This window comes from Oncorhynchus clarkii, chromosome 6 (assembly GCF_045791955.1).
Source record: "Oncorhynchus clarkii lewisi isolate Uvic-CL-2024 chromosome 6, UVic_Ocla_1.0, whole genome shotgun sequence".
NCBI lineage: Eukaryota > Metazoa > Chordata > Actinopteri > Salmoniformes > Salmonidae > Oncorhynchus > Oncorhynchus clarkii.
This window is the reverse complement of record NC_092152.1, coordinates 44,656,958-44,684,917: the sequence shown is the minus strand read 5'-3', so window position 1 is coordinate 44,684,917 and position 27,960 is coordinate 44,656,958. Positions and strand designations below refer to the sequence as shown.

Here is a 27,960-nt window from a genome sequence, read left to right as displayed (position 1 = left end):
GCACAAAACTTACAAAAATAAATTGTTAAGTTTTATCTTCCCAGCCAAGTCCGATAGCTATTCCACGAGTGAATTAGACTCATCTAATGTCAATATCACAGATACAAATTAAAACCTTAAGTCAATTCAGTACATTATATATTTTTTTATAAGCAATAAAAAGGTCAATATAACAGGAGCAAAAAAACTATAAACAGACAATTTACCAGATGAAAAGACAATATGAAAATGTTGTGTCCATTTCCCCCTCCTCCACGTATTGATGGTGCAGTTCAGACAAGCGTCGCTCTTAGAAAACATGGCATGATTCCGGCTGAATGGCAGATCAAGGAAACTGTTACAGAAATGTGTTAAGTGTAGAAAGAAATGTAAGTCCTATCCATCAGCTTTGAGCCCCTATGCACTTGTGTAGATCTGAGAGGAGTGGATAGTGTAAGCAAAATGGAAATAGTTCAGAAGTCACTCAGGCATGGTGGAGCTATTACAAAATGTCTTATACCAGGGCAATCCATTCCTTTCAGCTCTACACAAAGCCTACAGGCTATTTGTAACAGGGCTTGAATCATGACAATAGAATAAAAACCTTCTAGGTAAAATGGTTCCACCTGTGCTGGAAGATGGCCAAAAACTTTAAAAGAAATGTAAAAAATGTTTTAAAAAATATAAATGGACAGAATGCTTGGTTACAGTCTTGCTCTTCCCTTCCAGTGGTCCTGATTGGTTGCAACTAGGGATGCAAGATAGATCTGTGAGCATATCAGAAATCTACCGATATTAACTAAAAATGCCAACATCGGCATTGGCCCTATGTCTAGTTTAACGACGATGTGCAAAACCGATTTCAAAGCTGACGTGCATACCTATATAATGTAGGAAGATTACGTAATGACGCCACGAAAAATACAGCACTACACAGAAAAGCAGAAAAATACTAAGCGCACACTTCCAACAACTAAACATCTGTTCCAAGATCACGTAGCACTCAGACTTCTGTTTTTGTTTTGTACCGGGCAAATCTAGTTATATATATATATATTTATTTATCTCAATTTCCATCTAGACTGAACATACTCTCCTGCAAACCGCTTCACCCAATGTGGTATGGATCTGATTTTTTTTATACTTTAGAACTGGAACCCCAATCAGTAGCTAGCCAGCTAACTAGTTAGTAGTCAGTTAGCTTGGACATAAGCCAGCCTCTTCGGGACAGCCTCTGTCTCTGTCCCGAAGCAAGCACCAGTTAGCCTGGAGTTAGGACCATCTCCCGGCTAGCTGAAGAGATCCATCAGCCAATTCCTGGGCTTCAATACCTCTTTTGCCAATTGGCCTGGACCCCTTTACTGCCGATACGGAGCACCGCCGATCCATCACGACTAATCTGCCGACGACAGCGTCCGAGGGGGTTTCTACAGGCTCTTCCGTTGATGTCCCCCGCAGGCCCATCTGCTTGCCCCGGCCTGCTAGCTGTCTGAATCACCATGTCTCCAGCCTAGCTACTCACTGGACCCTATGATCACTCAGCTACACATGACTCTCCCTAATGTCAATATGCCTTGTCTACTGCCGTTTTGGTTAGTGATTGTCTTATTTCACTGTAGAGCCTACAGCCCAGCTCAAAATGCCTTAGCTAGTCATTTTGTTCCACCCCCAACACATGCGGTGACCTCACCTGGCTTAAATGGTGCCTCTAAAGACAAAACCTCTCTCATCCTCACTCAACGCCTAGGTTTACCGCCACTGTACTTACATCCTACCATACCCTTGTCTGTACATTATGCCTTGAATCTATTCTTCCGTGCTCAGAAATCTCTCCTTTTACTCTCTGTTCCCAAACGCACTAGACGACCAGTTCTTATTGCCTTTAGCCGTACGCTTACCCTACTCCTCATCTGTTGATGTAGAGGTAAACCCAGGCCCTACAGCCCCCAGCATCACTCCCATTCCCCCAGGCGCTCTCATTTTTTGACTTATGTAACCATAAAAGCCTTGGTTTCATGCATGTTAACATTAGAAGCCTCCTCCCTAAAAAAAAAAAAAAATCACTACTTCAACACACTCCGCCAACCTGGATGTCCTAGCCGTGTTTGAATCTTGGCTTAGGAATTTCCACCCCTAACTATAACATTTTCTGACAAGCTAGAACTGCCAAAGGGGGCGGAGTTGCAATTTACTGCAGAGATAGTATGACAGACCTCTGCAGGCTATCCAGGTCTGTGCCCAAACAAATCTCACACAAATTATCAAGGAACCTACCAGGTACAACCCTAAATCCGTAACCATGGGCACCCTCTTAGATATCATCCTGACCAACTCGCCCTCTAAATACACATTTGCTGTCTTCAACCAGGATCTCAGCGATAACTGCCTGCGTGCGTAATGGGTCCGCTGTCAAACGACCACCCCTCAACACTGTCAAACACTCCCTTAAACACTTCAGCGAGCATGCCTTTCTAATCGACTTGGCCCGGGTATCCTGGAAGGATATTGACCTCATCCTGTCATTACAGGATGCCTGGTTGCTCTTCAAATGTGCTTTCCTCAGCATCTTAAATAAGCATGCCCCATTCCAAAAAAATGTAGAACTAAGAACAGACATAGCTCTTGGTTCACTTCAGACTTCACTGCCCTTGACCAGTACAAAAACATCCTGTGGCGTTCTGCATTAGCGTTGAATAATCAGGTCAGGAACCAATATACTCAGTCAGTTAGGAAAGCTTTTTCAAAATAGAAATTTGCATCCTGTAGCACTAATTCCAAAAAGTTTTGGGACACTAAAGTGCACGGAGAATAAGAGCACCTGCTCCCAGCTGGCCACTGCACTGAGGATAGGAAACACTGTCACAGTTGATAAATCTAAGATAATCGAGAAATTCAATAAGCACTTTTCTACAGCTGGCCATGCTTTCCAACTGGCTACACCTACCCCGGCCAACATCTCAGCACTCCCTGCAGCAACTTGCCCAAGCACCGCAACCACGCTGAAGGTCTTAAATTATATAACCTCCACCGATAAAAGACAGTACTGTGCAGCCGTCTTCATCAACCTGGCCAAGGCTTTCGACTCTGTCAATCATCGCATTCGTATCGGCAGAGCCAATAGCATTGGCTTCTCAAATGACTGCCTCGCCTGGTTCACCAACTACTTCTCAGATAGAGTTCAGTGTGTCAAATTGGAGGGGCTGTTGTCCGGACCTCTGGCAGTCTATGGGGGTGCCACAGGGTTCAATTCTCGGGCCGACTCTTTTCTCTGTATATATCAACGTTATCGCTCTTCTTGCTGGTGATTCTCTGATCCACCTATACACCATTCTGTATACATCCAACCCTTCTTTAGACATTGTGCTAACAAAACTCCAACAGAGCTTCAACGCCATACAACATTCTTCCGTGGCTTCCAACTGCTTTTAAATGCTAGTAAAACAAAGTGCATGCTCTTTAAACGATTTCTGCCCGCACTCTCCCGCCCGACTAGATTCACTATTCTGGACGGTTCTGACTTAGAATATGTTGACAACTACAAATACCTAAGCGTCTGGTTAGTGTGAACTCTCCTTCCAGACACACATTAAGGATCTTCAATCCAAAATTAAATCTAGAATCGGCTTCCTATTTCGCAACAAAGCCGCATTCACTCATGTCGCCAAACATACCCTTGTAAAACTATAATACCAATCCTTGACTTCGGCGCTGTCATTTACAAAATAGCCTCAAACACTACTCAGCAAACTAGATGTAGTCGATCAGTGCCATCCGTTTTGTCGCCACCCACCACTGCGACTTGTATGCTCATTGGCTGGCCCTCGCTACATATTCATCACCAAACCCACTGGCTCCAGGTCATCTATAAGTCTTTGCTAGGTAAAGCCCCACCTTACCTCAGCTCACTGGTCACCATAGCAACACCCACCCGTAGCACATGCTCCAGCAGGTATATTGCACTGGTCATCCCCAAAGCCAACACTTCCTTTGGCCACCTTTCCTTCCAGTTCACTGCTGCCAATGACAGGAACGAATTGCAACAAAAAAAATGACTGAAGCCTTATATCTCCCTCTCTAACTTTAAGCATCAGCTGTCAGAGCAGCTTACCGATCACTGTACCTGTACACAGCCAATCTGTAAATAGCACACCCAACTACAGCATCCCCATATTATTACTTACCCTCTTGCACCCCAGTATCTCTACTTGCACATTCATCATCTGCACATCTATCACTCCAGTGTTAATGCTAAATTGTAAATATTTCACCTCTATGGCCTATTTATTGCCTTACCGCCCCGCCTGACTCTTCTACTGTGTTATTGGCTGTACATTTATGTGTAACTGTTGTTTTTGTCACACTGCTTTGCTTTATTTTGGTGTGTGTAACTTTTAACTAGGCAAGTCGGTTAAGAACAAATTCTTATTTACAATGACGCCCTACCCCAGCCAAATCCAGAAGACACTGGGCCCTATGGGACTCCCAAACATGGCCAGATGTGATACAGCCTGGATTCGAACCAGGGACTGTAGTGACACCTCTTGCACTGAGATATAGTGCCTTAGACCGCTGCGCCCGTTTGCGTGTTAACTATTTAACTGTACTAGAACGCTTAAAAGGCCGCAAAAATGTTAAATATCGGGTATCGTTTTATTTGGCAAGGAAAATATAAATATTGGGCAAAAATGTATCGGTGCATCCCTAGTTGAAACTTCAGAAAGTCATTGAGGAACTTCCTCAGGCACACAGTAGGGCAGGGGATCAACATGAGGGAAGCCACATACTTTACTTACAAAAAGAGATAAAATGAGGGAGATGCTATAGAGATGGATGGAGAAACAGAAGGAAGGGGCATGTGTTCTATGCCGCCGACCGCCGTCGGATGACAAACGCTCCTCTCTGCAGTTGTCCCAGGTAGATCCTTATCTTTGTGCTGTCACTGGTCTTCCTCACCCAGATCTGTGAGGGGGAAACAGAACAAAATACTAATTAGCTCTCCATGCAATAAGAAAGAGCATCTGTAGGGGAAAATCACAAGTTAAGTGGATGAAAAAGCAGCAAAAATCTAAATGTCACAATTCCTAACATTCCACAGCATTTTAAGTCATGCAGTCTAAGATTCCAAAACTGTAGAAGACATACGGCTAAAACGCATAGCTGTATAGCCTGGCACCAGATCAGTTTGTGCCGTCTTGAACTACACTGAACAAAAATGCAACAATTTCAAAGATTATACTGTGTTACAGTTCATGAGGAAAAATCTGTCAATTTCTATCAATTACGCCCTGACCTATGGATTTCATATGACTGGGAATACAGATATACATGTGGGTCACAGATACCTTAAAAATGTAGGGCCGTGGATCCAAAAACCAGTCAGAATCTGGTGTGACCAACTCTTGCCTCATGCAACATATCCTTCAAATAGAGTTGATCAGGCTGTTGATCGAGGCCTGTGGAATGTTGTCCCGCTCCTCTTTAATGGCTGTGCTTAGTTGCTGGATATTGGCGGTAACTGGAACACGCTGTCGTACATCGATCCAGAGCATCCCAAACATGAATGACATGTATACAGGCCATGGAAGAATTGGGACATTTTCAGCTTTCAGAACTTGTGTACAGACGCTTACGACATCGGGCCTTACATTTTATGCTGAAACATGAGGTGATGGCGGAGGATGAATGGCACGACATGGGCCTCAGGATCTCGTCACATTATCTCTGTGCATTAAAATTACCATTGATAAAATTCTATTCTGTTCATTGTCTGTAGCTTATGCCTGGATATACAATAACCATGGGCACACTGTTCACGTTGTTGACATCAGGAAACCTCTCACCCACACAACGCCATACAAGCCGTCTGCCACCTGCCCGGTACAGTTCAACCGGGATTCATCGTGAAGAGCACACTTCCCCAGCGTGCCAGTGGCCATCGAAGGTGAGCATTTGCCCACTGAAGTCTTTTAGGTCAAGACCCTGGTAAGGACGACGAACACGCAGATGAGCTTCACTGAGACGGTTCGTGCAGAAATTATTTGGTTTTGCAAACCCACAGTTCTATCAACTGTCCGGATGGCTGGTCTCAGACGATCCCGCAGGTGAAGAAGCCAAATGTGGAGGTCCTGGGCTAATGTGAGGCTGGTTGGACATACTACCAAACTTTCTAAAATGACATTGGAGGCGGCTTATGGTAGTGAAATGAACATTACATTCTCTGGCAACAACTGGTGGACATTCCTGAAGTCAGCATGACAATAGCACATACCCTCAGAACTTGAGACATCTGTGGCATTGTGTTCTGTGACATTTTAGAGGGGCTTTTCATTGTCCCCAGCAAAAGGTGCATCTGTAATGATTGTGCTGTTTAATCAGCTTCTTGATATGCCACACCTGTCATGTGGATGGATTATTTTGGCAAAGGAGAAATGCTCAATAACAGAGACGTTTGAGAGAAATAAGAAATAAGCTTTTAGTGAGTATGGAACATTTGAGATATTTTATTTCATCTCATAAAACATGGGACTAACACTTTAAATGTTGCGTTTATATTTTTTGTTCAGTGTAGTATACAAGGACTAAAGACAGCCGGTAGCCTGGTCTAAGATATTTGTGCTATAAGGGTGTGACACCCACCTCGTTTGTTCCCACAGAGCTGATGACACAGCTGATCTTGGTATTCTCCTTTGACTCCAAGTAGATGGCTTGGCCCTTATGGTACCTGACAGGGTCAAGACAAGAACAAAACTACATGAGCCAAAAAAACAGTAGTAATTAAACACTTCTCATGCTGGAAATCAAGGTAAGATAATGATCATACTTTCTAGTCAGTAGCCATTTCAGACATTTCTAAGCAGTGTCCTTAAAAAAACAGACATTTAAATTAAAAATACAAAATATTTAAATGTAGTTCCTCTAATGTTTAATCGACTGACATTGAGGGGGTAAGAGCAGGGATCAGTCCATTCAGGTAAGAATGTCATACACTACCAGACAAACGTTTAGACACCTACTCATTCAAGGGTTTTTCCTTTATTATTACTAATTTCTACAAAATAAATAGTAGTGATGTAATCAAAACATATGGAATCATGTAGTAACCAGAAAAGTGTTAAATATAAAATATATTTTGATTGGTTTAATATTCTTCAAAGTAGCCACCCTTTGCCTTGATGACAGCTTTGCACATTCTTGGCATTCTCACAATCAGCTTCACCTGGAATGCTTTTCCAACAGTCTTGAAGGAGTACCCACATATGCTGAGAGCTTGTTGGCTGCTTTTCCGCCACTCTGCGGTCCTACTCATCTCAATTGGGTTGAGGTCGGGTGATTGTAGAGGCCACGTCATCTGATGCTGCCCTCCATCACTCCTTGGTCAAATATTCCTTACACAGCCTGGAGGTGTGTTGGGTCATTGTCCTGTTGAAAAACAAATGATAGTGGGACTAAGCACAAACCAGATGGGATGGCGTATAGCTACAGAATGCTGTGGTAGCCATGCTGGTTAAATAAATCAGACAGTGTCACCAGCAAAGCACCATCAGACCGCCGCCATTCTTCACGGTGGGAACCACACGTGGAGATCATCCGTTCACCTACTCTGCTTCTCACAATGACACAGTAGTTGGAACCAAAAAAAGTCACATTTGGACTCAGACCAAAGGACAGCTTTCCATCAGTCTAATGTCCATTGCTCGTGTTTATTAGCCCAAGCAAGTCTCTTCTTATTGGTGACCTTTAGTAGTGGTTTCTTTGCAGCAACTCAACCATGAAGGCCTGATTTATGCAGTCTCCAATGAACAGTTGATGTTGAGTTGTGTCTGTTAATTGAACTCTGACACTTATTTGAGCTGCAATTTCTGAGGCTGGTAACTAATGAATATATCCGCTGAAGACGAGTTAACGCTGGGTCTTCCTTTCCTGTGGTGGTCCTCGAGAGCCAGTTTATCATAGCGCTTGGTTTTTGCGACTACACTTGAATAAACTTTTAAAAAGTTGAAATCTTCCAGATTGACTGACCATGTCTTAAAGTAATGGACTGTCGTTTCACTTTGCTTATTTAAGCGGTTCTTGCCCAAATATGGACTTGATCTTTTACCAAAACAGGGCTGTCACAACACAATTGATTGAGCCAAACACACCAAGTAAACAAATTCCACAAATTAACTTAAGGCACACCTGTTGAATGAAATGCATTCTAGGCAACTATCTCATGAAGTTGGTTGAGAATTCCAAGCGTGTGCAAAGCCGTCAAGGCAAACGGTGGCTACTTTGAAGAATCTCAAATATATTTTGATTTGTTTAACACTTTCTTGGTTACTACTTTATTCCATGTGTTATTTCATAGTTTTGATGTCTTCACTATTATTCTACAATGTAGAAAATAGTAAAAAATAAAGAAACCCTGGAATGAGTAGGTGTGTCCAAACTTTTGACTGGTACTGCACACACACACTATTTAATGTAATTTTAAAGGTAATCCTAACAGAATCTGCTTGTCCTGTATGACAGCCAGCCAGGTAATCTTGGATTATCATATACTCTGTCTGGGGAGAGTCATCCTGAGGTAAGAGCAGAAGCAGGTGGAACAGACTAAACAGACAGTAATCACTTTGAAAGGAGATGTAGATAATACATTTCCCCATGGACGTGGTATATCCAGTATCCTCACCAAAGCCATATAGTTTCACGGTTAACAACAGAGTGAGACTGATAGCAGCAAGCACTACTTAGTGGTCCATCACCTGAGCCCTCCCTCATTTCAAAATTTAGAGGCTACATGAAGGTCATGGAAAAGGAACACATTTCAAATTTCCACTCTTCAAAAGGAATTATTCATTGACGTTTGATGTCCTATGCAGGGAGCGCTAGACTCTCCCTCTCTACCCAAAGGGCCTGAGAGGACAGATTATCCAAGTAAAGCCAACATTCAGTCCTTTCTGTCAGAATGGCCAATGCCATGTTCTTGCTCCATGATAGTGGAATGTAAATCCATGGTAGCAGATAACCAACATTCCCACCATTAGTAAGACATAACCTTTCTCTATTGACCAGAGCGCAGATAGTATTGTAGGTAAGTTCACTAAAACTTTGCAGACATGCCAGAAATACAGCCAGTAAAGGCTACAATTCCTGTTGTATAGTATTTATACGGGTGTGTGGCCATCTAGTGGCTAATAAATCAACTGCATCATGGATTAAAAACTCAATATTCTTTAATAATAAACCAGTTTAGTAGGTCACATGTTTTGCCCCATTTTTCGGGATTTTAAAAATGTGTCAATAAAAAGGACCACAGTGGACCTAAGTTTGACTTTATCAACCTAAATGAAAATCCCCTTTTTCTTCTGCGTTTTAAAAAAAAGTCTAATAAAACTAATTAAAGTGTAGATAAACAAAGGCCATTGTGATTGAACAAGCTTCACATGCATTTACATTCAACTTAAATTAAAAAGCAGTCTCGGATAGCCACCGGTCCCTTTTAAAAGGGGCGGCAGGTAGCCTAGTGGATAGATTGTTGGACCAGTAACCGAAAGGTTCTAAAATTGATTGAAGACATTTAATCCCCTCAATCTACACACAACATCCCATAATGACAAAGACAAAACATGTTTTATTATACACTGCTCAAAAAAATAAAAGGGAACAACACAATGTAACTCCAAGTCAATCACACTTCTGTGAAATCAAACTGTCCACTTAGGAAGCAACACTGATTGACAATTTTCACATGCTGTTGTGCAAATGGAATAGACAACAGGTGGAAATTATAGGCAATTAGCAAAGACATCCCCATTAAAGGAGTGGTTCTGCAGGTGGTGACCACAGACCACTTCTCAGTTCCTATGCTTCCTGGCTGATGTTTTGGTCACTTTTGAATGCTGGCGGTGCTTTCACTCTAGTGGTAGCATGAGACGGAGTCTACAACCCACACGTGGCTCAGGTAGTGCAGCTCATCCAGGATGGAACATCAATGTGAGCTGTGGCAAGAAGGTTTGCTGTGTCTGTCAGCGTAGTGTCCAGAGCATGGAGGCGCTACCAGGAGACAGGCCAGTACATCAGGAGACAGGCCAGTACATCAGGAGACGTGGAGGGAGCCGTAGGAGGGCAACAACCCAGCAGCAGGACCGCTACCTCTGCCTTTGTGCAAGGAGGAGCACTGCCAGAGCCCTGCAAAATGACCTCCAGCAGGCCACAAATGTGCATGTGTCTGCTCAAACAGTCAGAAACAGACACCTACTCCATGAGTGTGATATGAGGGCCCGACGTACACAGGTGCTTACAGCCCAACACCGTGCAGGACGTTTGGCATTTGCCAGAGATCACCAAGATTGGAAAATTCGTCACTGGCGCCCTGTGCTCTTCACAGATGAAAGCAGGTTCACACTGAGCACGTGACAGACGTGACAGTCTGGAGACGCCGTGGAGAACGTTCTGCTGCCTGCAACATCCTCCAGCATGAACAGTTTGGCGGTGGGTCAGTCATGGTGTGGGGTGGCATTTCTTTGGGGGGCCGCACAGCCCTCCATGTGCTCGCCAGAGGTAGCCTGACTGCCATTAGGTACCGAGATGAGATCCTCAGACCCCTTGTGAGACCATATGCTGGTGCGGTTGGCCCTGGGTTCCTCCTAATGCAAGAAAATGCTAGACCTCATGTTGCTGGAGTGTGTCAGCAGTTCCTGCAAGAGGAAGGCATTGATGCTATGGACTGGCCCGGCCGTTCCCCAGACCTGAATCCAATTGAGCACGTCTCACTCCATCCACCAACGTCACGTTGCACCACAGTGTGTCCAGGAGTTGGCGGATGCTTTAGTCCAGGTCTGGGAAGAGATCCCTCAGGAGACCATCCGCCACCTCATCAGGAGCATGCCCAGGCGTTGTAGGGAGGTCATACAGGCACGTGGAGGCCACACACACTACTGAGCCTCATTTTGACTTGTTTTAAGGACATTACATCAAAGTTGGATCAGCCTGTAGTGTGGTTTTCCACTTTAATTTTGAGTGTGACTCCAAATCCAGACCGCCATGGTTTGATAAATTTGATTTCCATTGATAATTTTTGTGTGATTTTGTTGTCAACACATTCAACTATGTAAAGAAAAAAAGCATTTAATAAGAATATTTCATTCATTCAGATCTAGGATGTGTTATTTTAGTGTTCCCTTTATTTTTTTGAGAAGTGTATTTCAGCAAATGTATTAAATGTATTATATATATTTTTTTTTAAATACCTTAACTATTCAGACCCTTTGCCATGAGACTCAAAATTGAGCTCAGGTACATCCTGTTTCCATTGATTATCTTTGAGATGTTTCTACAACTTGATTGGAGTCCACCTGTGGTAAATTAAAGTGATTGGACATGATTTGGAAATACACATACCGGTCTACATATTGTCCCAGTTGACAGTGCATATCAGAGCAAAGACCAAGCCATGAGGTTGAAGAAATTGTACTTAGAGCGCCGAGACAGGATTGTGTCAAGGCACAGCTCTGGGGAAGGGTATCAAAGCATTTCTGCAGCAATGAAGGTCCTCAAAAACACTGTGGCCTCCATCATTCCTAAATGGAATGAAATTTGGGACCACCAAGGCTCTTGCTAGAGCTGGCAGCCTAACCAAACTGAGCAATCGGAGGAAAAGGTCCTTGGTCAGGGACGTGACCAAGAACACGATGGTCACTGACAGAGCTCCAGAGTCACTCTCTGTGGAGATGGGAGAACCTTCCAGAAGGACAACCATCTCCGCAGCACTCGACTAATCCAGCCTTTATGGTAGAGTGGCTAGATGGAAGCCACTCCTCAGTAAAAGGCAAATGACAGCCGCTTAGTTTGCCAAAAGTCACCTAAAGGCCTCTCAGACCATGAGAAACAAGATTCTCTGGTCTGATGAAACCAAGATGTAACTCTTTGGCCTTAATGCCAAGCGTCACCTGGCACCATCCCTACGGTGAAAAATGGTGGTGACAGCATCATGCTGTGGTGATGTTTTTCAGCAGCAGGGACTGGGAGACTAGTCAGGATCGAGGGAAAGATGAACGGAGCAGGGAGATCCTTGATGAAGTCCTGAGCGCTCTGGAGCAGGTTCTTAGTCTGGGGCGAAGGTTCACCTTTCAACAGGACAACAACCCTAAGCACACAGCCAAGACAACACAGGAGTGGCTTCTGGACAAGTCTCTGAATGTCCTTGAGTGGCCGAACCAGAGCGCAAACTTAAACCCGATCGAACATCTCTGGAGAGATCTGTTTTTGCTTTATCATTATGGGGTAGTGTGTGTAGATTAGGGGGAAAAAACTATCTAATCCATTTTAATATAAGGCTATAACGTAACAAAATGTGGAAAAAGTCAAGGAGTCTGAATATGCACTGTATGTACCATCTCTTGTCATAGTAGAGCTTTCCTTCTTCGATGCGGGCTTCATAGCGCTGTGAAGGGGCCTCTACTGGAGTGGTGGGCATATGGTCTGGAGAAGACGGAGACACTGGGGGAGAAAACATGGCATGAGAACACAAACCTATCTAGTCATTTCAATGTAAATTGTTAACTTACTAACACGGCCTGGGCAGGTTTTTATATTAAACAACGGTATCTAAAATTAATATAATATTTTCTGAACTAAAATCCTTTAATAACTTGATGTACTTTTTCTCATTTTAGCTGAATAGGTCTTTATACTAACTGAAACAATCATAAGAGTAGTAAAACCTGGATGCTTGGGGGACTTCAGCTGCTTGTTCAGTGTTCGCAGATCTTCCATTATCTGTTCGTCTGTTAGCAAATAGTTTAACTGAGGTGTGCCTAGTTAAGGACAACTCATATCATAATTTGTACCCAGATACCCCAAATAATATTTCTGTAAATAACAATATCTGTTATAACAGCTGTGCAAATTAGAAATGGGAAATGTACTGTAACTAAAGAAAATAAGTAAAGACAAGATTGTTATTGAAGACAGATGGATTCTGCACAGCGCATAGCTCGGGTCAACCCTTATATAAACAAGCAGAGAGTTGTAAAGGATATCAGGTGCAGGTTTCCTTCGTTTGTCTGGAATGGGGACTGGATCGTTGGGCCTCCTCCTCAACTTCCGGGTCATGATGGGTTTCACCTCCATAGAATCTAGAGGGAAACAAACCATGAGCTCACTGCAGCTGACACTCAAAGAAATAACTAAAACAGATTAAATGTATATCAGTATATTGATAACTATAATATATGTAAAGTATTCACATTACGTAAAGTTACATGACCTTACAGGTTTTAATAACATTACTACACAGTAACAAGATCATCGGCTAAGTGATTAGCATGAAATATGCACATTTTGAGTAAGAGAACACAATGCATCTAAGACTAGGCCATTTTAACTGGCACCCATGTTAATACCAAGGCTGTGAGATCTGAGATTGGTTTAAAAGCTATCCCTCTCATCTCTAAAACACTTCCACTGCATGAACAGAAATAAATGAGCCTACATAGTCTTCTTTCCTCAAATTTTCTCTTTCTCTCATTCTTTTTAATCCCCACATGAGGGGGGAAGATTTCTCTGTTATCTTATCTTTTTCAGTGATTCTCCTTACCGCCGGTCAACTCCATTGTTAATTTCTCATTCTCTATCATCTTCTTCTTCTCCTCCAGCTCAGAAATTACATTTTCCTTCAGCTCAACCTTCTTATCGTCAAACTCCTTCACCGCCGCTTTTTTCTCTTTGATGTGGTTCCTTTCCACCTGTTCTGTCTGTGAAAGACAGAAAGAGAGGAGGAGAGGCCCAGGGATGTTCACTGTGTCAAAAGGACATCATGGCAGGCTAATTATTCAATGGAATTACAATGTTAAGTAATAATATCAAACATGTCTTACCTCGAGTTGGAGGAAGAGATCTGTAGGAAACAGACAACACAGCGGTAACGCTCATGTTAACTGAAACATCAGTTACTCCCTGTATGTCACATTGACTTGTCACAAAACCTGCACATCCTTGGGTGAGTTCAAGATCAAATTATAAAGAATATGGACTCTACACGTGGAAAACTACTAAAACACCCATCTAGTTCAAAAACAGTGCACAGTGATCTTACCAGCATTGCGAAGTCTCTCTTTATATTGCTGGTCCAGCTTCTTCATTCTCTTCTGGTACTCCTGAAGTGTTCCTGCAGGGATGAGAAAACAGCATGTAACGTCCAACCAATTTTTGCAAGGAACAACACTACCTCTGAAGTGTCATCGTAACAGTTGTGTCAAATGATAAAGGTCTACTAAGCTACTACTTCAGCATGTTGAGGGATTTATGACATTGCTTATCAAATAGATGATGAATCATCCTCACTGTAATAACAGAGTATAGGATAGGCCAAATTCATAAATAAAGTAGCCTTGCACATGCCTTAGCTTGCGCGAGACAGAACAGCTCATAGGAGCAGGAGCCTATTTCTGTAGCGTGAGGCAGCTTGATGTACAAATATACCCCATGGACAGGATACTAATCTATCACAGGGCTTTACCGCCAATCTATCTCCGAGATGCATCGGGTCCCATTTTTTACAGTCTTGGTTATGACTCAGCTAGGACCCAAACTCCCAATCTCAGGGCGGACACTAATCACAAGGCCACAGAGTAGGTTGAATTCATAAATTAAAGGGCTCCTGAGAGAGGCAGCGGTCTAAGGCACTGTATCTCAGTGGTAGAGGAGTCAGTACAGACCCTGGTTCAATATCACAACCGGACGTGAGTGTGCCGCTCTATGGGACTCCCAATCGGCCCAGTGTCTTCCAGGTTTGGACGGGGTAGGGCGTCATTGTAAATAAGAACTTGTTCTTAACGGATTTGCCTAGTTAAATTTTTTAAACAATAAAATAACTACATTGAGGATAATTAGAAACAGTGACATTACCTTCTTGGAGTTGCGTCAACTGCCTTTTCAATGATGCCAACTTGTCTTTGTACATCCTGCAACAAAACAAACATGATTATCACAACCAACTACTGTATCTGTACATTTAGTCCTTCAAGATCGGGTTACATTTTGAACATCATTTGGTCCATGTTGTCATCTATTCCAGGGCTCTCCAACCCTGTTCCTGTACAGCTACCCTCCTGTAGGTTTTCGCTCCTATCCCAGTTGTAACTAACCTGATTCAGCTTATCAACAAGCAAATTATAAGAAACAAGTGAGCTACATTAGAGTTGGAGTGAAGGACCTAGCGCTCCAGGAACAGGGTTGGAGAGCCCTGATTAATCTATCCAGCGTAACCATGCATTTTGGGGAAAACTCACTGTTCTTTAATTTCCACATAGTCATCCTCGTTGTGTTTCGCTAGGTCAGTTTCACTGGCGTCTTCAGTGTCTGAAAAAGGGCAAAAAAGCCTGATGTCAGTTATTAAAGTATACTAGCTATAACCTTAGGTTTAAGGTACCAAATTAGGCAATATAATATGGCATGCCATGACATTTTCAGAACACGTTGGTCAATCCACTTTCCCAAATCAATGATATGAATACTTTTAGGACATGCGGTCCTCCATAAAGAGACCGGAAATCGTAGTAACGTTAGACAAGTAAAAACATATGCACTCAGTCAAGTTAACATTATTTGCGTCACCCATGACTCGGATACCAGCCATGTGTTTAAACTTACATAAACGCATACCAAAACACAGAAAAACGAGGTGCGGAAACTGATAAAAGGGCACAGGTTCCCCCCACTGATACATTCAAATATAGCTTGGGTAGCTAAGTTAGTTTATGTCATAGGATAAACTAGGTAGTTCGCTACCTAACTGACTTAGCAGGCTACTACGGTCATGAGCAAAGTGGTAAACTAGCACGCTAGACATTCCGAACAACCTGGCTCGTTTGTATCAACAACTTCTCGCTGAAACGTCGCAGAAAGAAATGTACCACGGCAGAAAGCTACCGACTCAAGTAATTAGTCGTTTCTCATTTGACCATCCAACTAATTCTCAATGGCGAACGGTTTACCTTGAGCGCCGAACGTTTGCCGCATGTTGACTTGCTAGCACATTTGCTATTGCGTAGCTGATGGAGCCAAGTTCCAGGCGTGCGGTGTGATGTGGCAAGCTAACGTTAGCTAGCTTAGCAACGACTCACTCAGAAGACTTGGTTAGCTAGCTAATTAAGAGAGTTTCTTAGATTCAATCTCGTGAGCTTGACCTGTGTTTTGCAGAACGTTGCGTGACATTACCTACCCTGACTAGCTCGTTAGTCAACTAGCAAACGTTGGTTGCCAAGCTACTGAGCTTGCCAACGCAAAGGTTTTGCCGGTTACTTGTCAGTGGATTGTACTTTAACGTTAGCTAGATATCTACTAGTCGACAAATTACGCTAGCTAGACAGTTTAAAAATGGATTACCTTACCTTTGATAAAACAACTATCCATCAAAGTCAGTTAACATTGTTGGCTAGCGTCATTGCTGAAAATTTAAATGAGCTTGGCCGGGCCTCAAAATCTAACTATCCAACCACCTTCATCGACATGCAAGGATAATTACAAAAATAAAACATGTTTCATATATTTCACACCAAGAATGTGTCATAACAGGCCAATCAATTAAATCATAGGTGGTAAAGCCATTTTCTTGTCACATGTCAATATTCTAACGTTACTGAGAATTACTGCCTGTCCTGACTTGTTCCTAACTTAACTACTAATATTTTTAACATTAAATTAGCCAGATGGCAGAATCGAGACTCCAGTGCATGGGGGTAACAAGATGAACGCTTTCTACGTTAACTTTAGCAATCTGTCCACCACCAGACCAGAACACGGTTTGCTGTAACGTTAACTCTTTAGAAGACTTTACAACCAGGCTTGGATGCAAACCATGAAAGTTGAAAAATACATGAACTCCTCCCCGTGACAGGTAGCTTTCTTGCCAGCTAGCTACTAACATTACTCCTCGTGTGAACCAGAATATGGCGTTTAAAATGAAAATCGCCATATTCAACGTCTTCTGTAAACCCTGCCTGATTCTGGTTCACTCGTCGTGGTGCCAGATCCACCACGAATCAGAAGCCTGTGGTGTAGTGATGGGTCGTTCGCGAACGAGTCGGATCTAGAGCCGGCTCTGGTAGGTGAACGTTGGGAGCCGTCTCGCATATCAGAAGAGCGGAATCTATTTATACAAATATAAACAAATGAAGATATGAATAATCAAAAGATTTTAATTAATATAATTAACTAATTCAAAATACGAAATACACGAATAATAAGCCTAAATGCTCAAGCGCACACATTCGTTCTGACCCTCTGCTCAGACTAACAGCCTCAACTGTTCCTGTCAAATCAGACAGTGTCAACCAATGACCAAATATGCGTGAGGGAGGGCCAAACTCACTCAGTCACACACTTAGCAGCAGAGGAGAGAGAAGGACAGCTGTGAAAACAACAGCTGGAAAATTAGTCGGAAGCACAGTAGCATTTGGATGCATTTTAATAAATGTAGACAATGTTAGAGCACGGTGTAGAATTTGCCAAAACAAAATCTCATATAAAGCCAGTTCTACGCACAACCTACACCGGCATATATGCGAACTGTGAAGCTTCGAGAAACTAGCGAGCCTGCTAGTGATAGTGGTGGAGCCAGCGTATCCACTCAGTTAAGTAGGCCTACTCCGCAACCCACAGCAACACAGTCTTCTATAGACCGGTTTATGCCAAAGTCTGTCTGTAGCAAAACGGCCAAATTGATATTGCATTGGCCAAAATGATTGCCACCGATTTCCAACCATTTTCGATCGTGGAGGACCGAGGTTTTGGAACTGTGTACATTGGATTTAGACTATTGCTATCATTTCTAAGCAGGAAACCCTTTCAAAATCACTTATTCCACAACTGTAAGAGAGCACACAGGCTTCAGTGCGGGAAGGAGTCCAAAAAGCTACTGCAGTTTGCCTGACTGCTGGACATCAAGGGTAACCAGTTCTTACATGTTGGTTACATGTCACTTCAATGAAGATTTTTCGATGTCTAGCTGTCTTCTGGACTGCTTTGAGTTCAGTGACAGACACCTCAGAGAACTTGGCAGAGGAATTGTTGAGAGTGGCCAGAGAATGGTAAGTAGATGGAAAAGTGGTCTGTTGTGTTAGCGACAATGCAGCTAACATAACCAAAGCCATAAATGTTTAAATGGACCCATCATCCATGTCTTGCCAACACAATCAACCTGATTGTAAGAGATGCTCTGAAGGTGATGAAGCCCACTGTGGACAAAGTGAAAGCAGCTGTGGAATACTTCCACAGGAGCACAGTAGGTGCTGAAAAACTAAAGTCTACACAACGCCGGATGGGGATAGCTGAGCTGAGGCCTAAACAAGACTGCACTACAAGGTGGAATTCAACATTTTATATGTTTAAGCGGTTTCTTGAGTCAAAGGATGCCATCATCTCTACTCTGGCCATTGTCAATGCACGCCATCATCTCTACCCTGGCCATTGTCAATGCACCTGTTGATGCTCTGACCCAAGAGGAATAGGAGGTGGTGGAGGAGGTGTGCCGAGTTCAGGAACCGTTTGAGCAGGTCACTGGAGAGGTACAGTAAGCAATTATTACTACATCATTATTTAATCCAGTATTATATATCTATATGAGCAGTAGATGAGAATGTAGTATCAGTGGACAAAACATGAACTAATAAGTTACTGTTCTTTTTTCAGCTATGTGACAGCCTCAAATTATATTCCTGTGATAGGGTCTGCAGCGAATCACAGCCAGCTGCTAGAGAGAAGCAAATGTAACCACAGGACATGCGACAGAGTTGATGGACACCCTATTTTCATCAATGGACAAAGTTCCACAGAATGGAATATAATCACGTGCTATCAGAAACCGCTGCACTTGACCCCAGGTTTAAGAAGTTAGCCTTCAGTGATGCCAGAGCGGTTGATAAGACTTTTCAAAGAATAACCTCAGCAGCAGGGAGGGACAGCCCCAGCAGTCAGTTGGCTCAGGCACCAGGGCAACAGGAAGAAGAGGGATCAGATGGAGCAGAAGCACCAGCAGTAGTGCCACAAATGTCTGCTGTTTGACGAGAGAGAAACTGGGGATGCAGCACGAAGGAATCCCTCAGCAGATGCCATAATGGAGGTCCGATCCTATTTGGAGGAGCCCCTCTGCAGATCCTCTGAGCTGGTGGAAGAACAAGGCCTCTGTCTACCCACGGCTTACTAAAGTCATGACAGGGAGACTCTGCATAGTGGCCACATCTGTTCCCTCTGAGATGGTCTTCTCAAAAACGGGACAAATAATTACTGAGAGAAGAAACCGCATCAGCCCCTCAAGTGAGGCAGCTTGCATTTCTGAATGCAAATCTCTCATAAAAGCAAAATATGGTCATCATTGCTGTGTGCTGCTGGTTATAACATGGCACTAAATAAGAGAGATAAGAGGGACTAGTTTAATGTTTTAAGTGGGTTGCTGCAGTTATGCACATTTGTTTATTTATCTTTGATATTGTGCAATATTCTATTATTATGTTGTTCAGATTGTATTAGTTTTGAATGGTTAGATTTTTATTCACTTTGTTTATATACATTAAAAAAGTTATACTTTAAAAGCAAATGTTTAGTAGCATTCTTATTTTATAAACCAATGCATTTTTAAATAGATTGAAGGTAGAATATAATTTCATTTAATAATTTAATTAGAATTGTTTTAACATCAATTATAGTCAAACTATCGCAAACTGTTTGACTTGAATATATATTTTTTTTACGTATATTTTTTTAAAGAGCCGGCTCTTTTTGGTGAGCTGAGCCGACTCACTGAAAAGAGCTACTGTGTTGTTGTTGATTAAACTGGCCAGTCATCTTTTTTTGTTTTGTATTTTTTTCTATGAAGTAACAAAACAAATACAATCACAGAAATATACAAACATAAACCTAAGTGTTACATATCGAGATTGTCATGTCTCTTGTCAGAAGGCATGGACCAAAGCGCAGCGTGGTAAGTGTTCATGATAAATGTATTACTCAAAACACTCAAACAAAATAACAAAGCGTGAAAACAGAAAAAGTCCTGTCAGGTGCAGACACTAAACAGAAAATAACTACCCACAAAACCCAAACGAAAAAGGACAACTCCTATATGATCCCCAATCAGAGACAACGATAGACAGCTGCCTCTGATTGGGAACCACACCAACATCGAAATAAAGAAACTAGAATGCCCACCCTAGTCACACCCTGGCCTAACCATGATAGAGAATAAAAGCCTCTATGGCCAGGATGTGACAGTGATACATTTTCAATTTGTCAAAAAGGTTTATGATACCAATTGCTTTTTACACTTACTGATAGAATTTTAATGTCATTTTGAAATTTTCTTAGACAAATGTGTAGAGGTGTTTGTTCTCCGCCCACTTCATTTCATGGGTAAATTGTCTGCCATGAAAAATAAACAAATTACCAATTAAAGTTAAATCAGGGTCCATATCATTTGGATCAAATTAAAACAATATAAGAGTCTTTCAAATGAACATTAATAGTAGCTAGTTTCTTTTAAAAATCCAATATTTTAACTCAACCCAAAATATTCTGACATAAGAACAATCCCAAAATAAATGGTCAAGAGTCTCTGGGCTACAACCACAAAATACACATTATCAATAGTTATTTTGAAACTGTGTATAATAAAAGGTTTTTACAGGGTAGATTCTTTGAATTAGTTTGTATGATATTTCTTTCACCTTTTTAGATATACAGTATTTCCCAGACAACAACAAGACTTTGTTCAAGTTCACTTGTCCTAGGGCTGCATTCTAGTATATTCTAGCAGAGGGAATAGTAACATCTTGACAGTTTTCTTTTATACACGTTATTACATTTATAGTTTAAAATGTCAATTCATTCTAGTCGTATGGAGGCTACAAAATCCTCCACAGTAGCACTTGGAGTACTGTTATATTCTCATAAAAGAAGAATAGCACCTTTAGGGACAGCTCTAACAACTATTTGAAACTCCTCTGGATTTGTGTGTTCTCATGAATTCTGGAAAATCATATAGTTGTCCATCATTATTCAATCATTGCTTAACCCAGATAATGCTGTTGTCAAACCAGTTATGGAAAAACAAAGACTTGTTTTTGTATCTTATGTCTATTATTCCAGATTGTATATCTACAGTGCCTTGCGAAAGTATTCGGCCCCCTTGAACTTTGTGACCTTTTGCCACATTTCAGGCTTCAAACATAAAGATATAAAACTGTATTTTTTTGTGAAGAATCAACAACAAGTGGGACACAATCATGAAGTGGAACGACATTTATTGGATATTTCTAACTTTTTTAACAAATCAAAAACTGAGGAATTGGGCGTGCAAAATTATTCAGCCCCTTTACTTTCAGTGCAGCAAACTCTCTCCAGAAGTTCAGTGAGGATCTCTGAATGATCCAATGTTGACCTAAATGACTAATGATGATAAATACAATCCACCTGTGTGTAATCAAGTCTCCGTATAAATGCACCTGCACTGTGATAGTCTCAGAGGTCCGTTAAAAGCGCAGAGAGCATCATGAAGAACAAGGAACACACCAGGCAGGTCCGAAATACTGTTGTGAAGAAGTTTAAAGCCGGATTTGGATACAAAAAGATTTCCCAAGCTTTAAACATCCCAAGGAGCACTGTGCAAGCGATAATATTGAAATGGAAGAGTATCAGACCACTGCAAATCTACCAAGACCTGGCCGTCCCTCTAAACTTTCAGCTCATACAAGGAGAAGACTGATCAGAGATGCAGCCAAGAGGCCCATGATCACTCTGGATGAACTGCAGAGATCTACAGCTGAGGTGGGAGACTCTGTCCATAGGACAACAAACAATCAGTCGTATATTGCACAAATCTGGCCTTTATGGAAGAGTGGCAAGAAGAAAGCCATTTCTTAAAGATATCCATAAAAAGTGTTGTTTAAAGTTTGCCACAAGCCACCTGGGAGACACACCAAACATGTGGAAGAAGGTGCTCTGGTCAGATGAAACCAAAATTGAACTTTTTGGCAACAATGCAAAACGTTATGTTTGGCGTAAAAGCAACACAGCTGAACACACCATCCCCACTGTCAAACATGGTGGTGGCAGCATCATGGTTTGGGCCTGCTTTTCTTCAGCAGGGACAGGGAAGATGGTTAAAATTGATGGGAAGTTGGATGGAGCCAAATACAGGACCATTCTGGAAGAAAACCTGATGGAGTCTGCAAAAGACCTGAGACTGGGACGGAGATTTGTCTTCCAACAAGACAATGATCCAAAACATAAAGCAAAATCTACAATGGAATGGTTCAAAAATAAACATATCCAGGTGTTAGAATGGCCAAGTCAAAGTCCAGACCTGAATCCAATCGAGAATCTGTGGAAAGAACTGAAAACTGCTGTTCACAAATGCTCTCCATCCAACCTCAGAGCTCGAGCTGTTTTGCAAGGAGGAATGGGAAAAAATGTCAGTCTCTCGATGTGCAAAACTGATAGAGACATACCCCAAGCGACTTACAGCTGTAATCGCAGCAAAAGGTGGCGCTACAAAGTATTAACTTAAGGGGGCTGAATAATTTTGCACGCCCAATTTTTCAGTTTTTGATTTGTTAAAAAAGTTTGAAATATCCAATAAATGTCGTTCCACTTCATGATTGTGTCCCACTTGTTGTTGATTCTTCACAAAAAAATACAGTTTTATATCTTTATGTTTGAAGCCTGAAATGTGGCAAAAGGTCGCAAAGTTCAAGGGGGCCGAATACTTTCGCAAGGCACTGTATGTGGGGGAAAATTGTTTGTACATGAGGTTCCAAGTTAGAAGTACTTGTTTATTTAAGAAAGTTAGCAAACTTAATAGAGATCTAACCCACATCAAAGTTGCATTTGAGCAAGAATTCTAGACCACCAATCTGTTGGAATATTACATTTGGGACTATATTCCAAATGCAATCCTTATTTCTTAAATAGTTTTGTATCCATTTTAACTTAGATTATATTATAGGTTTTAAAAATCCAGAGCATTCAACCCTCCCTCACTTTGGGTTCTACATATTACCGCTTTTCTTAAATAATGAGGTTTAGTCCACCATATGAAGTAAAATAATTTAGTATCAACCATTTTAGTTACAGAGGAACATCCAAGGCAAGGGAGGTAAACACCAACCTTGACAGACCTTCAGATTGACAAAAGTACACGTCCAGATAAAGATCTCTTAATAACCAGCAGTTAAATCTCTTTACAATTTTCTCTACAATATGAGATACATTTAAGTTGTCCCTTTCTTTCTGCTCGTTGCTAACTTTAATACGAAGATATGTGATCACATCTTTTACAAGGATATTACATAATGAGTTTAAGGTCACATTTTTTTCAACGCAAATAATTCACATTTTCTAATATTCAGGGATAACCCAGATACACGTGAGAAGGCATTAATACATTCAATAGCTTTCCGGACTTCAATATGTTATTTAAAAAAATGTGGTGTCAGCAAATTGTGAATATTCTCTTTATCTTGTATCTGAATACCCCTAAAACTATATATATTGATATTTTGCCATAACTTGTGTGACCCCAAAATATAAAAGTTGGGCATCCTTGTTTAATTCCGCGCCTAATGTCAAATCTCTGAAGTTCATTGGGATAATTTAACAGAGCTGTTACTATTATTGTAAAGTGTCTTAACTACACATCGAAAATAGACCAAACCCCCAAAATCGAAGTCTCAAAAAGAAAATGTTCAACTGTATCAAAAGCCGTGTAAAAGTGTACAAATAAAGCTATATTCCTTAATGTGTGGTTAGCTAGTTAGTTAACTACGGTACTGTAGCTATCGTTACATCGTTGCTCAAGCTAACGTCAGTTCAAACGTACTGCCTTTACAGTTCAATGTGAATGAGTTTATAAAATATAAAAAAGTGAATATAATATTGAAAAAAAATCCAACGTTAATTAATGTTCCTTAGTAAATATAACAAGTGTAACGCGTTACCCAGCTAAAGCTAACTAACGCGTCAGTGAACCTAGCTAGTTTAGCTAACGTTACCTTCTTCCGAGTCTATTCCCCTGAAGCTTCGATCATCGTCCTCGTCCACACTATCAAGTTCTTCTTCATCATTGTAATAATCTACCATCGGTGATAGTAAAGTGGAAGCCATATGATGGCTAGCTAGTAAAATTGTAAACAAACGTTAGATAAACAATCGATTTGAATTGCTGTACATAACAAAACAGCGCCTACGTCTGTTAAGACCCCAATATATGTGAGACGGCCGCCAACGCGCCTGACCAAAATCTCAAATTCACAAAATTAAATATATATTTTTGGGGGCTGATTTTATCACACCGTTGTGGTTAAAACATGTACTAATTTAATCACGTGTATGTAAAATAGCCGTTTTCCCTATAACTGCACCTGATGTGTGTTGTCTAAGTAGGCATTTACGAGGTCAGTCCTCGTGCAGAGCGCCACGATTTTCGAGGTGGTGTTGTTGTTGTTGTTGTTGTTGTTGTGATGATTCTTCTTCTATAGTATTTAGAGGTGCATGCCGCCACCTACTGTGTGGGGTGAAAACTGGGGAACTTTAACGCAGAAAACACAGGGGGAAAAACGAAAACATAATGCATTGTTTCAGCCGTAAAGTCCTGGAGATCCAAAAGCCTTTTTGTTGCATTCACAATTATGTCAAGTTTCTTCGATTTCGTGCTAGTTTTACTTGTACAATGTATCACCTGCACAATAAACACAACAAAATAAACCTTCTAAACTTTCAGCACTTCAGTATCCCTCAACTGATGAACAACACTTTCTGCTGCGGGGCATCCATTGCCATTTCTTACTCATTTGCACTTGCTCCTTCTGCCATTTGCCTGCCTCTGTATAGGAGACTTGATGGAAAGCCCGGATTCTTGCTACTTCGACCTCCTTCACCAATACAGGGCATTCCTGGAACTCTGGAACGTGGTTTCCACCACAATTGCAGCACTGTGTATCCACTGACTCTTTCACAACATGTTTATTCCGTTTGCACACACTTGCCACAAGGCCCAACGTTTTAAATTCAATACACTGTAACGGTCCCTTCCAGTCTCCTACCACCCACCAAAGGACGTTGGAGTACAAAAATCTGTTAACCACTTAACCAAGGATCTGAATTTAACCTTGTGTAATACCCTAGATGCAGTCACACCTCTAAAAACAAAAAACATTTGTCAACATTTGTCATTAGCTCCCTGATATACAGAAAATATCCGAGCCCTAAAGCAAGCTTCCAGAAAATTGAAACGGAAATGACTCTCCACCAAACTGGAAGTTTTCCGAGTAGCTTGGAATGACAGTAGCATCCAACATTGTTTTTTTTTTTTACTGTCACGTAGCTAACTAAAAAGTAGCATTCCCAAGAGAGGATGGCCTTCACTTCAGCAGTGATGAATTCATGAACATTTTTGATGAAAAGATCATTATACAGTGCCTTGCGAAAGTATTCGGCCCCCTTGAACTTTGCGACCTTTTGCCACATTTCAGGCTTCAAACATAAAGATATAAAACTGTATTTTTTTGTGAAGAATCAACAACAAGTGGGACACAATCATGAAGTGGAACGACATTTATTGGATATTTCAAACTTTTTTTACAAATCAAAAACTGAAAAATTGGGCGTGCAAAATTATTCAGCCCCCTTAAGTTAATACTTTGTAGCGCCACCTTTTGCTGCGATTACAGCTGTAAGTCGCTTGGGGTATGTCTCTATCAGTTTTGCACATCGAGAGACTGACATTTTTTCCCATTCCTCCTTGCAAAACAGCTCGAGCTCAGTGAGGTTGGATGGAGAGCATTTGTGAACAGCAGTTTTCAGTTCTTTCCACAGATTCTCGATTGGATTCAGGTCTGGACTTTGACTTGGCCATTCTAACACCTGGATATGTTTATTTTTGAACCATTCCATTGTAGATTTTGCTTTATGTTTTGGATCATTGTCTTGTTGGAAGACAAATCTCCGTCCCAGTCTCAGGTCTTTTGCAGACTCCATCAGGTTTTCTTCCAGAATGGTCCTGTATTTGGCTCCATCCAACTTCCCATCAATTTTAACCATCTTCCCTGTCCCTGCTGAAGAAAAGCAGGCCCAAACCATGATGCTGCCACCACCATGTTTGACAGTGGGGATGGTGTGTTCAGCTGTGTTGCTTTTACGCCAAACATAACGTTTTGCATTGTTGCCAAAAAGTTCAATTTTGGTTTCATCTGACCAGAGCACCTTCTTCCACATGTTTGGTGTGTCTCCCAGGTGGCTTGTGGCAAACTTTAAACAACACTTTTTATGGATATCTTTAAGAAATGGCTTTCTTCTTGCCACTCTTCCATAAAGGCCAGATTTGTGCAATATACGACTGATTGTTTGTTGTCCTATGGACAGAGTCTCCCACCTCAGCTGTAGATCTCTGCAGTTCATCCAGAGTGATCATGGGCCTCTTGGCTGCATCTCTGATCAGTCTTCTCCTTGTATGAGCTGAAAGTTTAGAGGGACGGCCAGGTCTTGGTAGATTTGCAGTGGTCTGATACTCCTTCCATTTCAATATTATCGCTTGCACAGTGCTCCTTTGGATGTTTAAAGCTTGGGAAATCTTTTTGTATCCAAATCCGGCTTTAAACTTCTTCACAACAGTATTTCGGACCTGCCTGGTGTGTTCCTTGTTCTTCATGATGCTCTCTGCGCTTTTAACGGACCTCTGAGACTATCACAGTGCAGGTGCATTTATACGGAGACTTGATTACACACAGGTAATTTGTTAAAAAAGTTAGAAATATCCAATAAATGTCGTTCCACTTCATGATTGTGTCCCACTTGTTGTTGATTCTTCACAAAAAAATACAGTTTTATATCTTTATGTTTGAAGCCTGAAATGTGGCAAAAGGTCGCAAAGTTCAAGGGGGCCGAATACTTTCGCAAGGCACTGTATATAGCAAATTACGGACTCCTCTTTGAATCTGCATATTTCTCCAAAACTCTGTTGTCCTGAGTCTGCACAGAACTGCCAGGACCTAAGATCAATGGTGTCCCTCAAGTTTTTTAATCCTGTGTCTCTCGACACATTCACGAAAATAGTAATGACCTCTTAACCTTCCAGCTGCCTACTGGACCCTATTCCAATGAAACTACTGAAAGAGCTACTTCCTGTGCTTAGCCCTCCTATGTTGAACATAATAATTGGCTCCCTATCCTCCGGATCTGTACCAAACTCACTAAAAGTGGCAGTAATAAAGCCTCTCCTGTAAAAATCCAAAACTTGACCCGAAAAAATAAATAAAAACATTGGCCTAAATCGAATCTCCCATTCCTCTAAAACATTTTTGAAAAAGCTGTTAAGCAGCAACTCACTGCCTTCCTGAAGACAAATAATGTATACGAAACTCTCCAGCCTGGTTTTAGACCACATCATAGTACTGAGACGGCACTCGTGAAGATGGTAAATTACCTTTAAATGGCATCAGACCAAGGCTCTGTATCTGTCCTCGAGCTCCTAGACCTTATTGCCGCCTTTGACACCATCGATCACCAAGTTCTTTTGGAAAGATTGGAAACCCTAATTGGTCTAAATGGACAAGTTCTTGCCTGGTTTAGATCTTATCTGTCGGAAAGATATCAGCAGTGTTGTGTTTGATTCACCTCAAGTGAGACAGATTCAAGACCGGAGGGGGAGGGGGGGGCAAGACCGAGTCAAAACCGAGTCTGGGGGGGGGACAAGGGGTCCCTAGACCGAGTCAAGACCAAGACCCGAAAAATGCCAGAGTCCAATTTAAGACCATGATTGAATTTTTGTCAAATCGACACAGTAATAAGAGTTCAAAATGTCGAGTATTTCTGTGTTCATATTTCAGAAAAAAACATATGGAGAAGACATTCAGAATGGTGAAAAAATGCATGCTGAGGGAAATTAGAGCCACTCTACAAAGTATTACTAACTCAAACCCAGTGGGAAACAATGAGGGCCTTTTTAGGACT

The 27,960-nt window shown here is 41.6% G+C and overlaps 1 protein-coding gene across 7 annotated transcripts; it reads right to left on the bottom strand.

The window, feature by feature from the left end:
* Positions 1-22: 22 nt before the first annotated feature.
* On the bottom strand, positions 23-24,198 carry LOC139411197 (sin3 histone deacetylase corepressor complex component SDS3-like). 7 transcript variants are annotated; one of them, XR_011634577.1, is made up of 12 exons: positions 24,006-24,198; positions 15,252-15,321; positions 14,869-14,924; positions 14,057-14,128; positions 13,839-13,858; positions 13,559-13,715; positions 13,002-13,097; positions 12,684-12,770; positions 12,354-12,459; positions 6,616-6,700; positions 4,773-4,938; positions 23-313 (listed from the first exon to the last, which is right to left on the bottom strand). XR_011634577.1 is itself a non-coding variant. In XM_071157126.1 (11 exons), exons 1-11 carry the CDS (start codon positions 24,115-24,117, stop codon positions 4,840-4,842), a joined length of 960 nt encoding a protein of 319 aa, XP_071013227.1. In that variant the 5' UTR covers positions 24,118-24,198; the 3' UTR covers positions 23-4,839. The 7 variants fall into 7 exon arrangements, 3 of the variants coding, with proteins under 3 accessions (XP_071013227.1, XP_071013229.1, XP_071013228.1); XR_011634579.1 differs by lacking the exon at positions 23-313 and adding an exon at positions 7,234-7,398 and having other exon boundaries at positions 4,833-4,938; positions 6,616-6,840; XR_011634580.1 differs by lacking the exon at positions 23-313 and adding an exon at positions 7,234-7,398 and having other exon boundaries at positions 4,846-4,938.
* Between the last annotated feature and the right edge of the window lie 3,762 nt (positions 24,199-27,960).

Bases quoted from the DNA above. Each gene is read 5' to 3' on its own strand.
- LOC139411197 (XM_071157126.1), bottom strand. From the start codon at position 24,117: ATGGCTTCCACTTTACTATCACCGATGGTAGATTATTACAATGATGAA. The intron at 15,322-24,005 runs GTAACGTTAGCT...GCCCTTTTTCAG, and splicing joins GGGAATAGACTCGGAAGAAG to ACACTGAAGACGCCAGTGAA. The intron at 12,771-13,001 runs ATATCCTTTACA...AACTAGGCACAC, and splicing joins ACGAAGGAAACCTGCACCTG to CTCAGTTAAACTATTTGCTA.